At 40.0% G+C, this 26,299-nt stretch overlaps 2 protein-coding genes across 6 annotated transcripts in view; both read left to right on the forward strand.

The window, feature by feature from the left end:
• The window catches only part of trim36 (tripartite motif containing 36), a 28,071-nt gene extending 18,196 nt beyond the window's left edge, over nucleotides 1-9,875 (forward strand). For all 5 annotated transcript variants that reach the window (XM_084025435.1, XM_084025436.1, XM_084025438.1 and 2 more), the window contains 5 exons: nucleotides 2,289-2,406; nucleotides 2,497-2,702; nucleotides 4,874-5,057; nucleotides 5,575-5,688; nucleotides 6,422-9,875. In XM_084025435.1, the coding sequence (XP_083881561.1) occupies nucleotides 2,289-2,406; nucleotides 2,497-2,702; nucleotides 4,874-5,057; nucleotides 5,575-5,688; nucleotides 6,422-6,788 (989 nt within the window). In that variant the 3' untranslated portion in view covers nucleotides 6,789-9,875. The remainder of the gene's footprint in view (nucleotides 1-2,288; nucleotides 2,407-2,496; nucleotides 2,703-4,873; nucleotides 5,058-5,574; nucleotides 5,689-6,421) is intronic.
• A 677-nt stretch (nucleotides 9,876-10,552) lies between these two features.
• ccser1 (coiled-coil serine-rich protein 1) overlaps nucleotides 10,553-26,299 on the forward strand; it is a 100,326-nt gene continuing 84,579 nt past the window's right edge. The window contains exons 1-4 of the mRNA XM_084025432.1: nucleotides 10,553-10,760; nucleotides 15,473-16,490; nucleotides 18,056-18,485; nucleotides 20,388-20,572. Coding sequence (XP_083881558.1) covers nucleotides 15,498-16,490; nucleotides 18,056-18,485; nucleotides 20,388-20,572 — 1,608 coding nt within the window. The 5' untranslated portion in view covers nucleotides 10,553-10,760; nucleotides 15,473-15,497. The remainder of the gene's footprint in view (nucleotides 10,761-15,472; nucleotides 16,491-18,055; nucleotides 18,486-20,387; nucleotides 20,573-26,299) is intronic.

Genomic DNA, 26,299 nt, shown 5'->3' on the forward strand with positions numbered 1-26,299 from the left:
ATGTAGTATATCATTTTATAGTCTCATTGTCTTTTATCCTGCCGTTTTATTTTTGGCTAAACGATGAGGAAAAAACCTATCAAAAAGATTATTTATTCAATCCCCATCCCAGGCTGTGGATCTTTGAAATGTTTCAAAACGACTGAATATTCATCATTTTGTTTCTTTAGACCACTATAGTCACAACACTGGAGAAAATTTGTTTTTTCCTATAAAAATGTACTCTAAACGAATCTCGGCTGCATCCCTTTGGGGAAGTGCTGCATGCAGCGTTTTGCTCAAGATTGATGTTTGTTTTTTAATCCAAGTAGCCTGTGGGACTTAATGATGCTCTTAGTCTGAGCTGACAGGGAAAAGAAGCTATAGGGGTATTGATACGCTGCAGTAATTTAATTTACGTCTTGGCAGATGATGCAGCAGTGAAAAACCATTATAGTATCACTGGATAGTGCCTCGATTTCGTGTACATCCATTATATAGGAAACAGAAAAGACATTTATGTTTATTGAAAAAACACAACATAATATATATATTAAGTTTTTAATGATTCCAGCCATCTTCTTGGTGTATAGTGCTGTATGTGTGGGATCGTTCTCAATGCCTTAGGTTGGCAATGTTCCCTCATCATATCTTCCCTTCCCTCATGGATAGATATGATGTTCCCTCATCATATCTTCCCTTCCCTCATGGATAACGCCGTGTTTGTGCTCTCTAAAACCTGCCCTTCTACAAATGTTGACCCCGTGCTCTGCTTCTTGAAAGGATTTGAAAGGCTGTGTTGTCGAGTATAAATGCCCCATGTGTGGGCAAATTGGAGTTTCCTCAAAATGTCAGGCTAAGAACGGCACTTATCAACTATTTCCACATTCAGTCAAAATGTTAATTCCATAAACATCACTTTTAAAGATATGACGAGTTGAATGTGCGGTCCTCTCATGTTTCTAGAGGGAAGAGGGGAATTAAAATGGACCCGAAAGCAGTTTCCTGCAGTGTAATTTGACTTTGCTGCTGCGGTTTGTCTGGCAACAGCCTGTACTGTATGTGATCATCAATGGTACTTTTTCTTTCTCTCTGAGTCACTGAACTTTGGGATTGCTGCCTGCTGTGATGGATGGCTAACTGCCTGTGTTTTTTTTTTTTTTCACGTTAGTCCGTCTGTTGGAAAGTGAAAACGGAAAATCTTATCAGGGTTTAAATATGTTGTTACGTGGGTTAAGAGGGAAAGAATTAAAGTATTGAGTGTCCATTGCAAATACACATTTCTGAGTCAAACTCGGTCAACAGATGAAAACACAAAGATATGAGGATACAAGCTCATGAAGCCTGGGAGCAAAATACAGTGGAAACTGAGGATGAACCAAGTTACTTGTGAGGTGCAGAAAGCTGTCTATTTTCTTTTTCTTTTTTAATTGAGAGATTGGGAATGTCAAAAGATGGAGAAAATGGGAAAATGACTTGATCTTAGAGAAAAGCCACTGACCTACATGATACAGTAAAGTGATTCTGTTTCTGGAGAAAAATGAGCTTTGGGCTTAGAGGGAGCAGTATATGAATAGGTGAATGGAGTGGATTATATCCACATAAATGAGAGGATGGATGGGAAGTGCGCTGTTTTTATATCGGTGACTGTAAACATTGATGCTTCATAGGTCGGAGTAGGAGGTAGGCGTCTTTACAACCACCGAGTGGAGGGGAAAAAAGGCCATAAATGCGATGAGGAAATGTAAAGGAAGAAAGGGGAAGTGCCGTAAAGGGGTCAGAGATGGTAAAGAGATGAAAGAGGGGAAATTGAAGGTGAAAGTGGGAGAGGGGAAGAGAGAGCTGGTGTTGGAGGTGGGGGTTTTACAAAGTGCATTTCCTGGCAGTAAGTCTATGTGAAAACCTCTTAACAGGCTCCATTATGCAAGAGAGTCTTGTCCATTGTCCTGAGTGGATAGACCTGATCCTGACCAATCTAATCTTTGCCACACTTGCACTACAGCATTCGCTTAAACCCAAGATATTCAGCTGAATCACTATGCTAAGCACGATTAAGACGAGAGAATTTAATGGCGTTTAAGTAGTACTGTAGGTTTTCTATTTGTGAACACGTTTGTTGCGAAACATTTCAAACTGAATTTTCTCTCTACCATATGCAATATGCTCATGCCTAAAATAACAGAAGTATTGTCTGCATTACACTATTTTGGATCCTACCTGTTTACTTGCTACGACTACAATGTTGACAGTCTTGCCATCTCTGCTTTATGTTTTACTTAGTGGTGCTTTGTGCTTTGTTACTCCTCCAGTTCCCAACCCTCCTCTGATTGACTTGTCCAATAGCCGAGTCTACAACGAGGCCTCTATCTGCTGGAGGCTGTCTGATGACCACATACCTACAGATCACCATGTGCTTGAATACCGCAGGTTGGTGCAAACATACAAAGAAATAATGGCAAGAGAAGAATCTAAACGACTTGATATTAAAAAAAAAAAAAAAATTCTCTCCCCCTCCAGACTCAAGGGCCCGAGCCAGTCCCCGTCCCAGGAAGACGGTGAGGACAGTGGGGCCTGGAGGGCTACAGACAGGGTGTATGGTCCCAGCACTGTGGTGTGTGACCTAGACCCTGACAGCCTGTACTCTTTCCGGGTCCGAAGCTGCAGGAACACCATGTTTAGCCCCCACAGCCCTGAGGTCACCTTCCACACACCACCTGCACCTGGTAAGCCTGAGAGGACAAGGTCGGTTTCCAGATAAGTTGTTGCCTATGTCTGTTCCCTATTCCCGTCATGATGGGTGTGTGCTTTGGTTTGTCAGTTGGACTCTTTAGTTGAAGGGAATTGGGAATAGAAGAAAAGGAGGTGTTGAGGTAATGTGAATATCTGAGTTCTCGAAGAGTGTTAATGATTTGAAAAAAGGCATCACTTTTCCCCCCTTAAGCTTGATCACTTAAATCTGTTTTGTGCATTAATTAATTGAGAGACTGGTATTATGTAGAGGAGAACCGACCCTGTTTTTGGGCCTCTTCTGTCCAAGGCGGCCGGCTTTACTTCTCAAAGCACGTCTGAGTGTTTTGCGTTTGTTTTTTGGGAATGTTGTCGGATGACAAATGCTTCACTCTTAAATTTCGAATTCTTGTGCAGCATTCATGATGGGGCTATAAAGCACAATGGTGTTTTTAGTTTATCACCATGGTTATGGCTTTTGTGTTTCACATGGCTGAAACCAATATAGTTTTTGTCAGAGTGTGTGGGAGGGAAGGGTGTTGTGCAGCACGACAGCTTAGAAAAGGAGCCTGCGCTTGCCTCTTGTTGCATGCGTGTTAAGCTTGCATGACGAACACAAGGTGGAATTCATTAAACACGATGAATCCCCCAACCATCCACTTGAATTCAAATAATTTTCTCCTAATATGAAACTGTGTCACTATGATTTATGTTGTACTTGGCAATCATTTCACTCCTTGCTTTGGCCTGCTTGCACCGATTTATTCATACTCTGGGATTTGCAGAGGTGTTTTCTGTGGTATTGTCACTTAGTTTTGACACACTTCGGACTCCACATGTTCCCCTCCCATGGCAGGAGCCCGCCTCATCCGATATGACCGTGCTTTGATTTTTGTCCTGCACAAGCCTTGTCATTTGTGTTGTGATTGGAGCTTCCACATTCCTGTGCTCTCTGGTTCGTGTAAGAATGAGTGGATGGATTCACTGTGCGTCAGTAATGAGGTGAAATTTCGGGCCAGGGCAAAAGGCAACACACACACACACACGCACACACAGATGTAAGCACTTAGATATTTGCTTGTCAGCATTTTAGGATATCATTCACTTCATCAAAGCCCAACATGGAATCGGCATGTTTTAATGCTGGTTGTGTAAAAAGCACATTGCACCTGAACCCACAGATTTTAAGTTTGGGTTGTGATTGAGAGAGACTGTTTGTGCTGCAAAGTCATCATCAACTCACTGTTAAATTATTATGTTTATACTATTAATATCTAGTTCTACTTCTAATCTGGATATCAAATTAAAATATTGCCACGATTGGGACTAATTTCATGTTGCATCAATTATGTTTGCCCTGATTTTTCTTTTATTAATTATATGAATTAAAATGAATTTACAGTAGCAGGCAGGCATCATAGGTTATTGTACAACATGGATGTCAGTATTATAGTGTCATATTGAAAATGAAAAGACAGCTGTCGGTATTGGTGCGTCCCTTCTATACAAGTCGACATAATGCTGCAGTATTGTTGTCTGTTTACCCTTTGGGCAGGGTTATACTATTAGCATTATATTGGCCTAGTTGTTGGAAGGACTTCCCTAGACACATGCAAATGAACTGGTCCTTCCCAGTGAAGACCTCCAGATAGCATGGGATGGTTGAGTGAACAGACATAATCATGTCACCCTATATCCTGGATAATTGTAATCATGGCCTTTGGCCCATAAACTATATATATATATATAGAATGCACTTAATCAGGCCCAGATAATTAATATGAATGCTGCTTGCACGTAAGAAATGTTGAGTTTCATGTGTTATTCTTCATGGTGTGATTAGTAATGATGGTGAAAGCAAGTAGGTCATTGTGTAGCTCTTGAAGCTTGTGCAATAGCGCCCTCATGTGTCAGGTCTTGTCACCTACACAGTTCCCTAACAGAGGGTATAAACCACTGTCTTTTGCTCAGGGTATGTCCTCGCAATTTAATTATTTTTTTTTCTTTTCGGAACTTAATTAGTTTTTTCTTCTCCTACCCTTTCTGATTTCTTCTCTTGTGTCAACGTGTTCTGCTTCCACCTTCTTCCTCCTGTTTTGTTCCGTGTTGTTGTCTCCTCCATTTGTCTATCCTCTGGCTCATTCACCCCATATCTCTTCACATGCAGCTTTCGGATTCCTGTTCAGCGACAAGTGTGGCTTCAGTACGGATCGCCTCATTCTGAGCAAGCGGCGGGACACCGTGGAGAGCGTAGCAAGCATGGCTTTCCTCCTCGCAGCAGACCGTGTGCAGACAGGCACCTACATTGGACTAGACTACATAATTGGCGACACGGGGATCTCTCAGGGAAGGTATGCTAATCACTGACAACACTGGGACTTGGAACAAAGAAGTTGTCTAACAGTTTAGTTAATTTGCTACGTAACTAATGTAAGTTTTGTCTAAAGAAAAAAAGGGTATGAACTGCACACATAATCCAATTAGTAAAATTAATGCAAAAATTCAGGCAGTGTAGCACACAATGTGTATGCCTTCTGGTATCGTGCTCATTAGACGGTTAATGTCTGGTGCTGTCTGGATATTAAATATCTAAGAAGGAGGAAGCAGAAATGAAACTTTATTTTTCAGCACGAGAGGAAGCAGAAATGGAACTTTATTTTTCAACACGAGAGGAAGCAGAAATGGCACAAGCACAAGCTGGTGGGACTATTAATGTCATGTCTTTACTGCCTTTTTCAGCCTCTGAGGAAGTCACCATGGGGTTTTTGCACCAGGGCTGTCAAGAGGACAAATCAAAACATGACTGAGTTGGTCATTACAATCTCCAGTCGTGCAGTAATAAATGTAACTCATAAATTTGTCTTGCAGACACTATTGGGCCTTCAAGGTGGAGCCGTACTCCTACATGGTTAAAGTTGGAGTGGCCTCTGACTCGAAGTTGATTGAATGGTTTCACAATCCAAGAGATACCAGCAGCCCGAGGTAAGTGCAAACGCATCACGTCGACGTACATAACAGACTGCTATCATCAACAAGTTGTCCATAATCAATAGTCCTGTGGTGAAAATGAAACAACGTTTTAGAAATTGTGTTAATCGTTAGCTTTGCATACCTGACTGTCGCACATACAGACACAAACAGCCTCAGCGCCGAGTTAAGTGTGTTTGAGACGTACCTAATCCTGTGATGTAAGAGGACCAGTATAAACTCGTAAAGAGCTTACTCCCAGACAAAGCCTGCCTCTATCACTGGATCAACTCACATAAAAAGCATGTAAAGGGACACATATATTTTAATCATATGGTAATTACATAATGCATGCGAGGTAACAAACACTGGGTAGCATTCAACTAGTCATTTGAGGTTGAGAATGATTTTTTCCCCCAAAAGAAAGAGCCTGAAACATCATAAACCCTTCTTTCTTTCTTTTCAAACGAGAAAGTAAAATATATATTTTGTTTATTTTTTTAGAACTTGACTCTTGCTCTCCATAATTATTTGCCAAAAATTAATTTAAAATTGGACCTCAACTTGCAAAATTGTGATAGGCCAATGAATTGAAAAACATATCGGCAGATAAATTGATAATAAAATGAATTGTTAGTTGTAGCCTTGATTGGGGCAGATTATGTTTATCATTTGATACAAACTGTACTGACCGTATGTCTCTGTGCTCATCTATCCCTCTTCTTATCTTTTTCTTCCTCCCCATCAGGTATGACCATGATAGTGGGCATGACAGTGGTAGTGAAGACACGTGCTATGAGCTATCCCAGCCCTTCACCCTCCTTACCCTGGGCATGGGCAAACTCTTCATCCCCAAGACTTCATCTTCCTCCGTCTCCACGGCAAACGCACAGTCCAGCGACCCTGGCAACCGGGTGCTTCCCATGCCACAGCGTTTGGGTGTATGCCTAGATTACGACGCGTGCCGGGTGTATTTTTACGATGCCGACACCATGAGGTGCCTTTATGAGAGGCAGGTGGATTGCTCTGGAACAATGTATCCGGCTTTTGGGCTCATGGGCAGTGGCAAGGTTCAACTGGAAGAGTTCATCACTGCTAAGAGACTGACCTTCTGAGGAGGGATTGAGCATGGTGATGGATTAGGACCTGCATCTGTTTAGTCTTTGGCATGATCTCGGAAGCAGATTTTATTGACAGGGTGATGGAGTACAATCCAAATAGTTTTTCTTTTCTTAAAGGTCAGATGAGGCGGATGTGATCAGGGCCTTTGGTCCTTAATGTGAAAGTGGGATCTCAGCCAGAGGCTGGCCTATTTAGAGTTGTGATGTAAAATGTATGATCCGTACACAAGAGTACAAGGCTGAATATGAGGGTCCACATACAAGGGTCTTCAGAGGCTGGTATATGGTATGTGAAAGGTCTTCTCTACATACCAAAGTCTCTGTATCTGTTAATTGCATTTGACCTGGTTTTAATTGCCAGCTGTGATCAGCTGTTAATGTAGTAGAATCGGCTGCAAAGTTAATGTGCAGCTACTTTAAATCTTTGTTTTAACATGAAACGCCTTTTGAGCATACACTTACACTTCCTATTTTGCCAGATATATGTTTAAAGATTAATTTGTGTGTGTGTGTGTGTGTGTGTGTGTGTATTAATTATTAGGTGATCTTTGTTTAATTGGCTGTTTTCTGTAACTATTTGTCTAAACGTAGCAGCATAGGCTTAGATGTAATCTTGGTGGACCTGAGAGCCTTGTAGCTACTATAAAGCTAGCGCCTTTGTGCCTTTTTTTTTTAAGGAAATGGGTTCTTTAGTTTGCTCTAGAAAGCAGATATTGGTGTTATTGCACAAGCATTATGGAAATACTTAGCGTAAATACTGTATGTGGGTTTTATTGTAGGAAGTTTGATCACAGACACTGGTGTAAACAGTTAAAATAATTAATTATACTTGCCTATTTCCTCTTGACTTTTATCACAGAAAACACTACTTTTTTATTTTTGTCACAGTTGAATTCATGCTTTTTTTGCACAAAATAATGAGCGAAGCCTCACGTATAAATAGACTTAACAATCATCGCGTTTCGATCACTACCTAGTTAGTTTCTTCACTTTAAATGTAGAAATGATCAGCACATCGTCTCACAGCGTCACACTCACAAAAAACGTTCACATTTCACTAACATGAACGTTCTTCCTGTAGTAGCTACTTGGATTTTTAAAGCCTCTCACTGTTTGCACAGCACTGAATGTGACTAACGCATCCAATCATCCAGGTACCACAACACACTGTACTTGTAGTCAACGTCCGTTCTGACAACTGCAAAGTCACTTATTGCCAAAGTGTGTTGGTTCCGGTGCTGACTTGAAGTGCAACACACCACTCTGTGGCCTAGCAGCCTTTAAACACAGTTTCAAAATAACAACACAGTTATTCAGGTTCTTTAAAAAGTGCTATCACGAAACACACTGTTCAGTACCGTTTTGCTATCGATACCATTGTTTACATGCAGTTCTGACACAAAGTGTATGTCACCGGTGAGTTTGGCTATCAGACAGAGCACCTAAGTGGTTGATTGGCTTAGATTAATTTAGCTCAGATATTCAGCACACTAGACGGACCGTTTGCTGGGCAATCACACTTGGGTTTTTTGTATAGACTTAAACTGTATATGTGCCTGTGCATGGGTTTGTTTGTGCATTCATTTATAGTTTCTGGAGGGTTACGGTAATCGGTGGATGTGTTTTCTCAGGTTTCTGGCCCTGATTGCGGCCCGATGCTACCTACCTCTATCTGTCAGGCCTGGAAAACCTTAACTACTGTACCTTTCCTCACAGAAACACATTGGGTTTGATTTACAGCTTTGTCCGTAGCAGTCCGTTCAATATCTCTGCTTTCTCTTTAATGTCAGATAAGCTGATTTTTTTTTTTCTTTCCCAAGATGTTTGATTTAACTTCCATGTATATATTACTCCAGAGTATATTATTTTCAGTGAAATAAAGTACATCTTAAACGTTTATTAGTTGGTGTTTGCTTGGACTTGAAAGACATATGTATCACTGTTGGTCAATATTATTGTAAGCAGATGTTATCTGGTTCGGCTGCCTTTTGTCAAGGGAGTGTTTTTTCAAACGGTACTAACAACCTTTTCTTCCTCCTCTTTGTGGTGTTGGTTTGATGATTCAGTTTAAATGTTTTGGTTATATAGTGTGGAACACATCAAAGGGTTTTTGTTTTGGGTTGAAGCATTTAATAAATTCACATTTGCATGTAGCTGGACATAAAAGATTTCCAGGTTAAAAGAAATGTTTAGATTTATTTCCTTTTTTCTGTGTGACCTGACCTCATGCATATTTGGTCTTGCATGTGTTTTGTCATTTTGGCTTAAATTTCCCCAGGTCACAGACCTGAAAATGGACTGTTTCAACATCTTTAAAACGCATCTATGCATTCACAAATTTGCTGGGCAGGTTTTATTTCCATCACAGAATGTATTCCTGTTAATTACAGAACTAACAGTTGAATGTTGTTTGGGGTTTTCTTTTCTTTTGGGGGTGGGGGTGGGGTTATGTTGGTTTGTTCCACTTGGGGTCACAGTACAGTTTTATGTAGTTATAGAAATCTGATGAACGGCTTGTAATCTCAGCATCCCATCTGATTTTTTTAAATTAAAATGCCTATAGCCTGCTTTTCAGTAATTACTTTAGAACCAAATATTTAGCAGGCTGGCTCTCAATCTAATTCCAAGCTAGCACTTTAAAAATCTGTAGCATGTCAGCAGTGTTTGGCTCTGCAGGTGTATATAATAAGTGTGTGTGTGCAATATAATTAAACGGGCTGTAGAAAACCGTGTAGACAGACATAGGCCTTGTGAGACAATTTGCACTGTAATTTGTTTGTAATTTACTTTGTGGTTTTAAATGGGCTTTTCCTTGATACAAGTTTAACGACTACTTGACTTGTGAACTTGTTTTTTGGGGGGGTTTTGGTTCAAATTTTTCTGAACTTTTTTTTTTTCTGAAATTAGTGACAGTGCATTTGTCCCTATGTTTTCTCCATAGGTTTTGGATGTGGTGCGTAAGTGATGGGTTTCTGTATGTCGTATGTAAAGATGTGGAAATATTGTACTTTGCTCTGATTAGTGGAAACGCTACACTTTTTAATGTGCTGTGTGGGAATATCAAATAAAATTAGTGTGGCTTTTAAATCATGTTTGTGTCTTTAATATTGTTCACATATTTGGGCAATTGTCTGGTTATTTATTTCAATTGATGGCTGTGGCATGTAAAAACATTCAGGCAGTCCTTGGGCAACCCCTGAACATTAGCCATTAATGTTCCTTCAATTCTTGCATTAGGATTTCCTCAGGTTTTAATAAATAAATGAATGTTTTAGTATCTTCAGTCTTCGACTATATTGTCACAATACACTTCATTGTTTCAACGTGTATATTTGGTAGGCCTATACAGTATTTAGACATTTTTAATTGTTCCATATCATGCTTCATTTTGTGTGTGTTCTATTTTTGTATCTATTATCTCTGTAGTGATCAATTTCCTATGAATGATGTCTTAAACATAACATGACATGGTGACATACCAAAGGAGAACAAGTAGCTGTTTTGGGGATACAAAGAGAATGCGAAATCAAATAATTCAATATGAGGCTACAGTTTAAATCCTAATATCTAATGGGTTATGGATGAGAGGAATCGATTAAGAACCGAATTATTGATGGTATTCGCCAGAGAAAGGTCCATCCATCCACCTGCTTCAGGATGCTGAGCTCGGTGTGGGCGGATGGGAAGGAGGAGGAGGAGGAGGCGGAGGGACGTCACGCTGTTCACGCTCACGGCCTGTCGTCGTTTGCAACGCGGAAGAGGCGAAGGAGGAAAAGAGACTCCACGTCACTGAGGTGTAACATTGGCGTCAGTGCGACGCAAGGTGCTACCTCAGTACAATTTCAGTACCACTGCACACTTCCAGATGTCCTCGCGCCGGCTACTGCAACTCGCGTGACCGCAAACACGAAGATCTATCGGCGCTGAGCGGCGTCGGGAAGGAGACGCACTGGGAGACCGCTAAAGGTGACGTTTGGTTATGTTTGTCCGCTTGCCTGCTAGCCACTCCGGGCTGAAGCTGCTACGGTTTTGCCTCTGAACACCGGTGACCTTTACAGTCCGAAGGAAGCGACACACACCGGCTTTCTTCTTCTTCTTCTTGTCGTAATGTCGTCTTACACGTCAACGGTTGAGCGTGAATCGACCCAGCTAGCTTGTGTGGCTGTGAGGTCGGCACGCTAATCACAGCGTTGTTGACGTTTCGGTTTGACAGTTGTTGGTGTCCCGCTGGGCAGCCGCTGCTTATACACGCATTTACAACGCTGCATGTCATCTTTTTACCCTCCAAACTGTGCTATCAGATAAACTGGCTATAGCTTATTTTGTGGACTGAGTGAAATAACAGCCGGGCCCGTTGAGCAGTCTTATAAAACACATTGCAAGCACACAGTAACAACATGCTAAGGCCCATTCATTGACTTTTTGATGCATTAGACGAAGTGGAGTAGGACACTAACCCGCAATCATCAATCATTACAAGCTGCCACTATGTCATCAACCCACTGTCAATATAAGAAACATGTTTCGGGGGAACACTCCCATCGATTTTACACATACAAATCTGTGTATTTGTTACTACTCAGTTTGTGGAAACATCAGTAAAAATGCCTTCTATGGCTCTGGAGTGAGCTTTGTAAAGTCTGGGTGCAACCCTTTCCCTGTTTAGCATGAAGTATTCTTTATATTCACTTAAGTTAACTAGAAACACTGATGCACTGTTTGCCAAAAGCAACTGCAAGAATCTAAATCATCAGTTCGATATTGTGACTTGTCAGATTTACCCTAATATGAAAATGAGTGTGTGCACCATCTAGAAGATAGATGTCTTTATATTAATTAAATTATCGTCATTATCTGATTGCTCCATTTATCTTTTAAACTCTCCATCCCAGCCTTGTCGATTAGCACTTTGCAGCATGTCTCTCTATGCCATTATGTGTTGGTGAATGTTTCACTCTCAGTTCGTTTGCCTGTGTTCTTTTTTTGTTTACCAAATGCAAGCTATGTGTTGTCAAAGTCCTTGCTTGTGTTTTATCGATTTGCATGTGTTTTCTCGAGGTCACCACAGCTTTCATTGTTAATACATGCAGTGTGCAAATGTCAAATTGATGTTCATATTATGGCGTGTGCAGAGTTAGCAGAGGCTTTTAGTCTGCGGTTTTGTGTCTCTTTAGTGCCCCCAAACAAGAGTGGTCGTCATATGTTGAGAGTAGTAATGTTTCTCTTGGGCCAAAGGTGAGAGATTACATTTGTTATTTGGTTCCCTGGTTAAAAAGGAGCCTCCCTTGCTCAAGATTGCTTGTTGTTTTGATCACATGTCCTGGCTTACATCGGTCACAGAATCTATACGTGATATGTTGATGTAGATCAAGTGATAACAGATTAGCTATCATCTGGTAATCTGTTAATTGTATTGTGATTTATATATATCTTATATTTGTGTTTCCTGATATTTTACTTTTGTCAGAATCTTGTACATGCGTTTAATTAACAGTGAATACTGTATTTGTTTGGCCATCCTATCCACATTCCCATTGCTTTCCCTAAAAAATGTGTACATTTTGTACATTTTGGCATAAAGTATTGTCGTATTTAGTTTTGACAACGTCATCCACCCCATCATTGAAGCCGGCTAACTCCCTCTATGAAGAGGCACATCTTCTAAAAGCAACCCTCAAGCTAAAACCATCCATTTGTTAAAAGTAATCTCAAAATGTCAGTCAGCAGGAAACTAGGAAGCTTGTATGAAGCATACTGTCTACATACTGCCTTTTTTCAGTCAGTACAGTAGCATATATGTAATGTTGATATTCTACTAAACTGCTGACTCATTACATTACATGTAACAGAAGATTATGGCTTGCATGTAATGTGTAGTTACAGTATTGTTGTGAAAAAACACACAGTTACACCCCATACACACCTTTTATTCTTTCAAACCAACAGATAATCGTCTGTTTCATTGTAAAAGTCCGTAACAATGGGAATTTGGACCCATACATTAGCCTTCTGATTTATTATATAACTAGTGTAGGTTCATTGTACAGTGTGGTGATAAGACGAGGCAAACTACACAGCAGTGCAGGAGTAAGCTGGTTTATTTAGCATATTGTGATCATTAGGAGCATCGCAGGGGTTTTCCCCTCATCTCCTAGAGCTATTCATTTAAAAACGATCCATTACAAACATATTTTGTGTATTATACATTAACATTGCATCACAGTCTGTGTGTGTATGATGATGTAAACAACACCAATACTGGTTTAAAAGAAGTCCAAACATCAGAATCAGAAAGAAATATATTTCCCCACAAGTTGCACGTTAAGAACTATGGCAGTGGATTTTGTTGTAACTCGATGGCTGTTAATAATTGCTGATCAACAACTCTAGTTAATGTCTAGCCAAACCCTGTTAGGGCGTTTGTGGTTATGATTAGCCATGTGTTGTTTACCCATTCATAGCAGCAGCATTCCATCAGTGACCATTTTATCATTTTGACTCTCTGGGTAATCTTGCTTGAAAATGAAACTTGGAAAAAATATTCAGAAATCAGAAGAAGAGGAGTCTAGTCCATTCTGAATGTGCTTCATTCATTTCAATTGATTTCTGAGTTCACATCCAAATGGAAGTCAAACATGCAACAAATGAAATTGTGCTCGCTCTGCGCTGTTATTCAACACAGCAGCACTAACTGCAGGGAAGAGGAACTGAGGGGACGTCTTGCTTCTCTAACTAGGTAGTCCCACTTCTAGTGGAAGTTGCAGAGCAGTGAGGAAGTAAGAACCTGCCTCAGTGCAGTTCGACCTGTCTTCCTCCTCCTTTTATAGTGAGCGTAGACAGGCGCCGTGTGAGTTAGCCTGCGTTTTTATCAAGTCGTGACTTTGTATTTTAATGCCGGTGTGAAGTGTGTTCACCAGGCCTGACGCATACGGCCTCACTCAAAATAGTTTTTGTATTACCCAATTGGTTAGTGGTGTTCTCAATCTGTTTTAATCTCCATCTTATTAGTTTGAGGATGCTTACTTTGTCGTAATGAGCCAGGTCAGAGTGCCATGAACTGGTCAACTCACTGTGTGGTGGTGATAAGCAACTAAGTGCTGCTAAACTGCTGGCTCATCTGAAAACAGGAAGTCTCAAATGTAATTCCAAATGTTTGATGATGCTGTTTATTTTTGACTTCCCCAGACAACTCGAATGATAGATGTGTTCTGTCTGTCAGGTGTAACAAAATGTTTTATGTGTTTATCAATTCATTGTTTGCTGTGTCAATACCCTGAAGGTTTCATGACCTTTTTATATTACGCTGAGCTAACTTGGTGTGAAAATAGAAACTGCATCGCTGTGTATTTAGAACTTGATCAAATTTACTTTCAAGGAGATGACACACTCATAAGCCACTTCAGTAAAGGGTGTAAATAAGCGTATTACACATGTTGAAAACAAAAGGCTTTGGTGGCTCTCACAGAGGCAGCTTCTTCAACGTTACAAGGATCACTGAATTATCACTGTTTGACTAATTGATTGCAGAAAACAATTAATACATGAGTATTTAAAATGAAAGTCTGTGACTCAACGCTTGCAACTTCAGTCAGTTCTTATAAGCAGTGGGATAATAACCCTGATTTCAATTAATTGTAAATTCTATAAAGAGTTTGTAAAGCTTATGAGGTACTTTGTAGCCCCCACACACGCTTTTACTCTCAAGGACAGTTGGGGAAGTTGAGGCAAGACGATGGACAATTAATATGCATTAATGTCTTAATATCTTAAAATAAGCTCCCACTTTGCGTTTTAGGTTCTTTGGCATATTTTGCTTTTAAGAGGTCTGTAGCCTCTGGAAGCACTTATTCATAGTAAATACTGTATGGTCTGCCTTTGATTTTTCCCTCTGGGTGAGTCCCGTCTCTTCGCGATTTAGCTGTCAGATACATTTTAATTGTAATATATGGCATGTTAAAGAGGAGTCAACCCTCCTGGTCATGCCTACGGTAATCACATGCATGAACACACTTTCTTTTCATCTTTAATCTGAACTAAAATATACGATCTCCGCTGCAAATGTTTTCGTTTTTCTGCAGATTATGTTGTTTTAACTCATCATAAATATACAAGAAATGACTGTGATGACTCTGTGGAATAACTGGAAGCAAATTTAGAAGCTGAATTTGTTTTTGTTATGAAAGGATGTACGAGAAACAAAACTGCACCTCAGATAGGATTTTTTGGTATGCTCGGTATTTTCGGTTACACCTATATGCCTATGCAAAAAATTCAGTTGGTTGCATTCCGAAATGTTTTTAATCACACAAACTTCACATGGAGTTAGAGAATAAACATGGTTAACAACACTGTTTTTCTTTAAATAACAATTATCAATGCCTAAAGAGCAAAAATCACATTTGCAACAGAAGCATCTGCAGCAGCAACTTGTTGTGACTTGAGGGAAATGTGATCTGTGTGTGAGAGATTTCACCTCAAACAGTCTGTACACTGAATTTTTATTAAATATATATATTTATCTACCACATGAGAGAACATATTGCACGTTCAAAGTTGTCACCCTAAAACAGATCTAATAGTATTGGCCAAGGTTTTGTCTGGGTCCATGTTGAATGTGAATTGATGTTGATGCTATTATATCTTTTAAATGTTTTTTTTGTGTTTGTTTGTTCCCTCAGAGTACGCCACTGCTTCAGCTTCTAAATGGGTGAATCGGGCACACGCCGTTCCACACTTGTGTCCCGCCTGCCAATCTTCCGCCGCAGCAGCAGTAAGAGGCAGGAGTCTCTTCCCTCCTCTCCGTCCTCCGGTGGACAGGGCAATGGCGTCCACACCTCTTCGCCCTCCAGCACCAACTCCAGCTCCGGTAGTACCGGGAAACGGCGGAGCCTTTTCCGAGCTCCATCTCTCAGTTTCTCTGCCAAACGGAATAGCGAGCCACGCGTCCAGCCCATCAACCTAAATCTCACCCCCCCGCTGACACAGAGCACCGATGCAAATGGAAATAACCAGCAGACGATAACTGTGTCATTGTCCACGGGGTTCAGTGAAGGTGGTGGACGCCCCAAGTCACGCCACTCATTTGGGTTTGGCAGCAGCAAGCAAAAGAAAATCACGCGCTCTCAAACCGAGGATTTTGACAAAGCGTCCTCTTCCTCCTCCTCAACCAATCGAAATGTATTTATAAACTGTATCAGTGGCTCAGGGGCCAATGAAGGCGACGACTCCGGGTTTCTCGATGACTACAGTGGTGGTGGTAGTAATAACAACAAGCGGTCATCGCGAAAGAAACAGCTGCTGCCCAAATCTTTCTCAGCTCACCACCGTTTCTCCCGGACCTCCGATCATCACAGACCTCCAGAAGTGAATCTGGAACCACCCAGCTCCACCACGATCACTCCAGGGGCAGGAGAGCTCACGCCGGGATCATGGCCAGGAGAGTTGCTCGGTGCTGGTGGTGAAAGCTCACTCCAGTCCCCTATGATATCAGAGGACCGAACCACGGCCATCACCCCCTCAGAATTCATCCCTATCACAGAGGATTCTGTATCGGAGGTGGATGTTCTCCCTGCTCCCAGCCCAGGATCTGGTTTAGCCCCAGGAACTGTCTCTGTGCCTGGGGCGGCTATTGACACTGCTCCACCTGAACCCTCACCTGCTCCAGAGAACTTCAGCGTGACCGTCTCTACCTCCCAGGTAGTGTGCTTGCTCTTTTCTCTGTCTTTCTGAAACCATCCCTGGTGCTTTGGAATTCAATGGGCCAATCACTATTAACAAACATTATGTTAAAGGAGTCATCACCTGGTTTTATACGTATCCAGCCCCCCTTGGATCGCTTTGGATCAATTCGTAAAACTTATTAGAAAAAAAAAAAAAAATTTTAATCAAACATTGAGCTTGTTCTGACCCTTTTTCGTACCGCGATTTTATCACGCGAGATTACGCGCGAGGTTTTGACTGGTCCGGATGTGCATTGTATAATATGTAATGAGGCGCGCGTTGATTCGCCGCAGGAAGGACAGAGCCGGGGGGGCTTGCCTGCATGCAGACTCCAAAACATAATGGCGGCGCTTCGGCGATTTCAGGTAGCGGACGGGGCGGGGTTGGGTGGTGAAAGAGGGGTGGGCTTATGCAAGTAGCCTCCACGGTGACGTCACCGAAGGCGCAGAATCAAAATCTCGTGCTTTAGGAATGCACACCCTTGTGTGCTATTCCTGTTCGGAAAAAGAGCAGAAGCGAAAAAACGGCGCCACTTTCAAACTCCAGCCTTTCAGGCAAGTTTCAACTGAGGTCAAACACAGATATGCATGTTTTAACAAGAGAAATTGCGATTTCCAGGTGATGACTCCTTTAAAAGTTGTTTTTCGCGTAAAAAAACAACAAAAAAAACAGTTGTAGTACAAGAGCATCATTTCATGATCAAAATCAAACATTTTGACAAGCATATTAAATAATTTTTTTAAAAGACGGCACTATTTTTGCTTCAGGGATAGACAGTTTAACCACAGGTGCCCTTGGATGTTTAGAACAAAAACCATAAAGGATGAATATTTATGACCATTGTGTGGAATCTGTTAAATACGGCATAAAATTGAGCATCGGGCATAAAAAGTCCTTTTATTGAAAGTGCTTAGGCATGAAAAAGAAAACCCAAGCATGTCTGAACTGCCCTCCACATTTCACGCCTTTGTGCTCACAACTTTTCCTCCTTCAAAGAACTTAATTCTGCTTTATTTCCTGGTACAGGAGAGTAACCTGAGCCGAGTGTGGTTTGTTACACAGAACCATCTCAGAAGCCTTCACCAGAAACATTTTTTCCTTTGAGAAATCCTTCAGCCCTGTTCTTTGCTCTTGTTTAAAAGAAGAAAAATTGTGTAGTTATCATATAACTGATGCTATTGCAGCATCTAGGCCAGGGGGTCAAACATATGCACCATATCCGACCCTCAACCATTGTTGTTTATAACAAACAGTCGCTGCCCTGTGTCGTCTCACACACACCTAAGCCACTTCCTTAGCTGCCCGTAGCTCCACAAAGGAAGCTGATTGGTGAAACACATTACTTGAAGCCTGACAAGATGGAGTTTTGTGTGACATGTCATCACACAAATATCCACACACTAAATGCATGCTAAAGTGGGTTCTCCTCTCCTTTTGCCTTCTTGATGGTCGGTTTTCTTTGTATTTTAATGTAAAATTGTAAAATACCACTGAAGCATGTTCTATTTTCACACATACTCAATTAAATGTCCTCTTCTCAGGTTTTCTTCACTCCAGCCCAGTCCAGCGCTGAAAAACCATTACTCCCTGACACCAGCACAGCAAACAACACAGACTATGAGACTGCCATTTCCCTCTCAGAGCCCGAGACAGCTGTACCCTGCCTACCGTTACGAGAACAATCGCTGGAAGAGAGGAAGGAGAGGGAGGAAGAGAGTGAGGAAGAGAGAAAGGAAACGAGGGTCGAGGTGTCAGCAAAGGAGAGGAAGGAGTTGGTGGAGGAGAGGAAGGCAGGTTACCACACGGAGACCACAAGCGAGAGCGAGGCGTGTGCGGTACGCAGCGAGGGCTGTCAATCCAACCCAGAGCAATCGGAAAGGAGGGCAAGAAATGTGCGCTCTATTCAAGAAAGAGGGAGTTTCTGTGGCTGCCATGAACCAAGGTCTTCTCATTTGAGGAAACCACATGCAGGTATGACACTCTTGCAAACACTTGGAGGTTAATCGCAGTATTGAAAGTATTGAAATTAAAAAACTTCAGCTCAACTTTGCTGTCAATGAAAGAAAATTTGAAACAGCAGGTCAGACTTGTAAAAAAATTACGGGCTGATCCCGAATGAAAACTGAGACACACAGACACAAACTCAGCTTCCATACTTGTTTGATATTCTTTTGCTATGATCCATTAAATTGCTATCATACCAGTTATGTTATCTCCAAGGCAGCAGCAGTTTTGACTTCTTGCTGTGCAGTGATGATGTGTGCGAGCATACACAGTCAAGTTTTGCTGTATATGTATCCTGCTGCTTGCTAGTTCCTTTGGTGACGCATGACTTAGATGTGCAAATATGCTTTTGATTCCGTTCACTCTTTGCTTTACTTTCGTTTTAACTGAAACACTCATCATGTGAATGACCTCAATTTAGTTTACCAATTAAATTTATAAACATTCATACATTTGTTACTATTCTCCATGTTTTCTTGTTGGGTTTGATTACATCCTTAAGCATTGAGGATTCATATTGAAGCCTCTCAAAGAGTTTCCCCCGGAATTCCGGTAACTGGAGGAGGTGCAAACTGAATACGTTTTATTCAGCTTGTTTCCACTTGATGACGACCATGGACAATATCATGTTTTCCTCACTTCCACATGTTTTTTTAAATCAAAGTTATGATAAAAGTTGAGGCTATTTACTAACTATCAGTTACTCTGTAAGAAATACCTTCAGTCTAATAAATAAATGCAAGTTGTGGGTTGACGGTAATGAAACTGTCGATTTATTCCTTAGCCAAAGAGGATTTGTTACTATCCTCGCCACTTCGTCTTCAGCTGCTGTAACATATTGCAAAGGATACCGAGGCTTCTCAATCTGCAGCCCAGTACTTTGTTTATGTTGCACCAGACTTTGATCAGACACTGAAAAAATTTAATTCCTAGCCGAGTTTATTACCCTTTCAACAAAAAGAGAAAGATCGTTTTCACCCATAAGGAGTGTATAACTTGCACTAACTAAACGTGATTAGGAATAGAGTTTAGTTGCTTATTGGATACTCAAATACCTCTTTATTACTGCTCTGTTTGAGGTGGAAGCTAATTAATATCATCAAGATTCAATCATGATCAAAATACCAAAGTAAAAGTATTCAACAAAATAAGCAGGGTTACAGATTAATTTTAATGTGGACATGCTGTATAAATAGAAATATTGTTTATAAGTAGTCACATTATAACTGGATTAGATTGTTATATTATCACTATATTCTATACAACAGTGCCACAGGCCTCTGGTATGTGGGCCCCTGTGTCTGATTTTGCTTTCTTGTTGAAAAGCTCTGAGTCTCTCGTAAAATGGTTGAAGACAATCATGAGGCTTCCTCAGTGATTTGTTGCTCAGGGCAAAATAAAAAAAAGCTGCAAATATCCAATGTCATGTTTTTCAGAAGAACAAAGACAAGACAGAAGATACACACATCCTCATAGGGGAAAATGTGTGCACATGAGGATGTGTGCATGTGTGTGTGTGAAAGCGAAAGAGGAACTTTGCGCTAGGGGACATGGCATTGTCTGTCTCTTTTCACATCTATTGTCAAAACAGAGCTATCTAGAAATATTCTGTGTCTAAATGAAGAGTATTGCCCCTGAAATATCACACTAATTCTTTAGTTTAATTGTTACACATAAGCTTGGTGTATAAATCTTGATGATTACAAAATGGGCATGAATACTATTTGCCCATAAAAAATATGGCTGTTTCAGAAAGGGAAGCCAAGTTCTCATGAAAACAACCAAACATTTCCAAAATATATAATATATTGATTTTGAACAGTTTTACCTTCATCCTTGTGTCTATTTGACTTTCTTTCTTTCCTCCAGCCTCTCTGTGTAGCAGTGGCAGCCCCTATCATGAGGTGATGCGGATGGAAAGGCGTCTTCGCTCCTCATCTGAGGGGGCTGGTGGGCCTCGTATCCATGGAAACCACAGAGATACCCCAGGCATGGAGGGATGTGGTCTGCTCAAACATAGAAACAACTCCTCATCATCCAAACTGGGAAGTCTGGTAGGTCTTGAGCTGTGTGTTATTTTATCAGATTCAGTTGTGCAAAGCCCCTTGATTATGCCTTGAATAGTCTTTTGAGTGCTTTTAAAGTTAATCATATATCTATAATTGACTTAATAGATTTTAGGTCACGCTCAGTTATCACCATATGTGTGTGTGAGAGAGAGAGAGAGAGATATAAAATAAATTAGATCAGGAAAATAAGAGGGAATAAATATTGACAAGATGACCCAAATAATAATAATAATAATTACAGGGTAAAATAAATTAATACATTGCCTCAAATATAATACAGGACATACAACTGCATCAAAAAAGCCAATGCTTTCTTAATGCTAAAATTATTTTTAGCATTACATTACCGTAAGATGCACTGAACACTGTGTACTGTGAGGTGTGGAGCAGAATAGTGACAAAAAGAATGCACTGACTACATATTGGTATTTTGTAGATGTGGGAATGTTTTGCTAAATCACACACGGATTAATATTTAATATGTCCACAAAATTAAATCCAACTTCACCATCATCTACCCTTAGCAGTTTTTTTTCAGGTTTCTGTGTACTCACACTCCACTGCATGTGTGGATGGATTACCAAATTGCTAGTGCATCTTTTCAGGAAGAGCCCTCGGGATGAAAAGAGTAAATGTGTTTGATCAGAATTGTAACCAGCTGCTAACAAAATACCTTATATAATTTACAGTGTGATAAGGGATCCTCTCTAATCTTACCCAGTACCTATGCCTCAGGCCACGAATATACCAAAGTGTTCCAGTCTGCCCTGGGCAAAACCAGGCCCAGTGCACTAGACTGCACTTTGCAGCTTTGACGCACAAAAATAGTTTTTTTAAAATTTGCAAACAGTTGGGCTTAAAACTAAAAACGAAACAAAAAGGGTTTATTCTGAATGATTGTTCCTGTTAACAGATAGAGCTAGGGTTTTAAATGAGGATCTCAGAAATTTATATGGCAAATGTAATGGATAAAACAGATATTCAGCAGCTCAAGTTATGCATAAGAATCTGTAAATAGGTAATAGTGTATAACAATAAAAGTCTGCTTCCCTATATTTGAAGTTATTTGAGGCACAGTCCTTAAATGTAGTTCAGTGTGACTGTGAATGGATAAAGTACTTTGAAAAACTTCTTCAGTCATCCGTTGGATTTTAGCATTATACCCGTCTTTGTTGATGCATGCTGCATATCCACATTTGTTTTTGGGGAAAGCCTATAGCTTCTATTGTGTATGGGTTTGTTTTCTTACAACACACACGAGGAAACTCTTTGGGAGGAAAGCTAGTTTAAGTCAATCCCATTTATTTCACCAGGGACTATAGGCTTTTACTAAGAGATTAGAAAAGGGCAGGGATATACAGTACACAGCACGTTGCTATGTATTTACCGACTGCATCTGCGTCTTGGCACATACTTCACCAAACGTGGTGTAATCTCTTCCTCTCCTTCCTCCGTTCCATTCGTCCCCTTCAGGGGCCTAAGTTGGACAGAAAGGGCAAGAGCCTGGCAGAATATATTCATTTATGTACCACCACTTCCCCTCTTCCTTTTAGCTTGATAAAAAAGTTTGCTAACAGACACTTTTAAAGCTTATGTAAAAGTCTTGACACTTTTTTTCTAGGCAAGGCAAGTTTATTCATATCACACATTTCAGCAACAAGGCACTTCAGCACTTTACATAAAATGAGACAGACAAAACACATTATAAAAGGACATTTAAATACGACTAAAATACAGAAAGTGAAGAAAAGATCAACTAGATTGTAAGTAAATACATAACTAAAGCCGATGAGGGTTTTGTAAAGATTTATAAAGGTGTTGGTAGGACATTGAAACAATTCAGGGCCAAACAGAGACAGACTTAAGTAACACCCTAGTAAACAGTGGGCGAGGTGCTTTGTTGTTGCCGTCTCATTACAGCCCAGACTAGAACAATTATAGAGCAAATGAAGATTTGGTTTGCAATGACAAATAACTAATTTGTTGAATTCACAGAGATAAGCTGTGTGGTGCCTCTGTGAGCAAAGCAAGGTTGTGTTTGCCAGGAGACATTTGGGGTCCTTTTTCCAGTTGTTACTGTTATTTGGATATCCCTTTGGGATGCTGCAAGATATTTATTTAACCAGCAAACACATTGTGGGTTGCTCAACGACAGCTGTGATAATATTTTGCAGGCTGACAGTGATTACATTCAATTCCAGTCGACAAAAAAAGAATAACTTAAGAAATGTTCTCTCATCTCAGAGAGATGCTGAACTTTGAACATGAACATGCTTTGATACTTTTGTTTGTAGTTTGATATATATATATATATATATATATATATATATATATATACATATATGGCAACTGTTATCCGTTTTACTTTGACTGTTCTTCATGCACATCAACAGTCGCTTGGCAGCTTGTTTGCTAGACAGTGTTTTAATGCCGGCTGTCTCTTGTTTTCATATCCTCCCGTCTGATTCCTACCTTGTAAAGGCCAGATATCATAAGTGACACTTGTATTAATCATTGAACAGATAAAGATTCACTTCCTCTCCCGGACAGAATTTGTAATAACCATTAGCCATTAATAACCTGCAACCAGACGGTTGGGTTTCGAAATGAAAAATAATGAAGATGTTTGTATAATATAGATACTGAATGCTCAATTTGCCCAAAGACATCAGAGCAGTAACAATTACCATACACACGTCAAATCAAATTTCAAATCATTTTCTAGAAGGCTGGGTTTCTTAATGCCAACTGGTCACGCAATAAAGCTCAGAAAGCTGATGAAAAAAAAAATTATTTATCTCATGACTAATACATAACCATTCATAGTTATTGGCCCAAATAGCTAAGCCAAGATGCTGTAAAATGAACCACACTAGTAGTAATATTATGCGATTGATTTCTGAATGAAAACAATTGTTTAGGGAATTAAGTAAATTGCGCAATTAATGTGGTTAACAACCGTGTGTGTGTAGTGCTTATTCTTATAAACAACACTCATCATGATGCCTTTATTTGCACATTACCAAAGAAAATCATTTCTTAAAGAGAAAACACTTCTTGTAAGATATGGAGTTCATATTAACACCACTTCTGTAATGGGAATACCCGCATGTTCACATACACTTATGAATAGCTTATAAAATTGCATTCAATAGGTAAAGGCCCTTATTATATCAGTTTATGTTTAATTGATCATGGTGATTATGTCAAGATAACGTCTTGTTCATATTGCCAAATTAGTTCATTTTTAAATCATTGATCAGTGTAGAGGCTAATAAAATAGTAAATGTACCTGGAAAAATGGAGTTGATAGTCAATTAGGGGCTCATTAGCTATCAGAGAGGAACACAAGTCTGCAGGACTCCAACCCTCGAGGACTGGAATATCTATCTCTGCTGTAGAACTGTAGTCACTGAAACTTCTGTTCATCCAAAGCAATGTAGCTAAAAAGCTCAAGGACGGATTTAATTGTAAGCTAGTAATGTGCAGTCATAACTTAATCCACCTTGTTCTAATGTGCACTCTCCAAATGTAAGGCTCTATTGAGTTAAATATACTTTTAGTCTCAAGATGTATCTCTAAGCTACATACCATCATTTGTGACCATTCTAGACAACAATTTAGCCCTTTCGTGTTAGATATTTTGACTAATTACTGAAGATAAAGCTCAGGTGTAACAACTAATTTAAAAAATGATGGTGTGTCCCAGTGAAGGTGCTTTCAGGCTGTGTTTTGCCAGGCAAAATATACTTGCATAGTGTGGTAAAAAGCAGAAAACCGTGGGTAGGGTTGTAAGCATAAATGAGGGAGCATGGCTAGTGGGAGCAAACAGCAGCACTCTATAAATTCTACAATTTCTTATCGAACACTTTGCTTTCTTTTATTTTTGTCGCTGTACTTGCACTCACCACAGCCAAGCAGCGCCTCGCCTTCTCTGCAGATTCAGTCTTTTGTGCTATCCAGATATAAAAGAAGAATTGAATGAACCATATTTCCCAAATGAGAAGTCAACCTCACCCCTCTCTGTAACCTGATGATTCTGCAGGTAAAAATAAAACATTAAAAAAGACTTCCAATATGTACTTATTACTCTTCTCAAAATAATTTTCATAACTACATATTACAGTAGTAGTAAATTGGATATAATTAATATATGAACCTCAAATGTACAGTCATAGTTAAAATATGCATTCTGTTGTTAAGAAAGCCAACAGTATAAAGCACTGGGATTGTACTATCTGTGTCTTTTTAATGGCATTGTCTGTTAAATATGAAAGTGATGTTGGCTTTGCTTTGGGATGAGTGATTATTCTGTATTGATAGTAGATAGTTATTATTATTTATAATAATTGAGTAAGTAACATAAATGCAGGGGATGTAAGTGAGATAGTGTGGGTAAAAAAAAACAGTTTCTTTTCATTCAACAAACAGATTTTCTGATTTGACTGGACATTCAATCCTTTTTTCCCTTAGGCACATTGTAAACACATCTGGCTGTGAAGCATCTGCTCAGACAGAATAAAACTTATATGCCCGTGTATTTTCCATAGCTGCAAGCCATAATACCTACCTGCAAAGCCAAATCTCGCTATCTTGATCTTAATGCATTTATCACCCCAGAGCCACAGATCCTCGGAGTGTGAACAGGAACCAGTGGGTTTTAATGGACAGAAATAACCCCTTGCTTCCTCTTATCCCTGGCTTGGATGTCTTTCTGCTTGGCAGTTATGAGATGAAGCCATCTGTTAACGAGACCTGAATCTGATATTATCTCTATTAACTCAAGGATTACACTCACTCAAATCACGTAAGCGAGGTAAAAAGGTGACATCTCAGGGTTGTAAAATCTTATTAATACATTTCTGTGGTTAGAGGGGTGCATTAAAACGGGTACTTTAGCTTCAAATGAAGTCTGTGCAATAGTTTCACACGGTATAGGCCTTCATTTCTTTTCCACTACCTTTAGCTATTAGGTGTAATGTCTGAAATTACTTCTTCTGTTCAATTGCATTACACCGAAAAGCATCCTGCTCCATGTTAACTGCGCCGAGCAGCTGGTGGAAAAACAATAATAAAGTGTCATGCATTCATAGGGTAGATGGACCACAATGGCTTCAAGTAGGTATAGCACTGAAGAACATTGATTTTAGCTGTTGGGAAATTCCTCTCTACAGTAAAGCAAGTCACTGAGCATTGAGGTTCTTGTACTCGGATGGAAGGAGATCAATACATAGCGTTGCTGTGAGGTTGTTTATGTCCAAACAACAGCGATGCGAGCTTAAGAGAGTTGGTTATTGGGTTTTCAGTCCATCTGCATCTGCAGATATTCCACGAGATTCCTGAGTTTTGCTTTGGTTTAAGTGTTTCATTTTTGCACAGAAGTTCAGACAAGGTCTTTCAACCAATATTGCTTATTTTCATCTGGAAAATTTTGTCTGAAAGGTTGTTTCAGGTAATTCGATTTATTCAAACTAAGTGAAAGCACTACTCATGGTGAATAATTACTTTTTTTGGCCTTGTGAGGTTATCAGGCTAATGAGATTTGCTGCATCGGGACAATTCTGTGTACTTTATGAGATAAATAAAAAAAAAAATCCTTTGCTTATCACTACCAGGTGTTTTAGGTCTATTTGAACCTATGTGCGATGCTGAATCATCTGCAGATATTACCACGGTGCTTTTAGGTCTCGAGTCATTAGAATTTGCATCCTT

This window comes from Eutrigla gurnardus (assembly GCF_963514095.1).
Source record: "Eutrigla gurnardus genome assembly, chromosome: 13".
Taxonomy (NCBI): domain Eukaryota; kingdom Metazoa; phylum Chordata; class Actinopteri; order Perciformes; family Triglidae; genus Eutrigla; species Eutrigla gurnardus.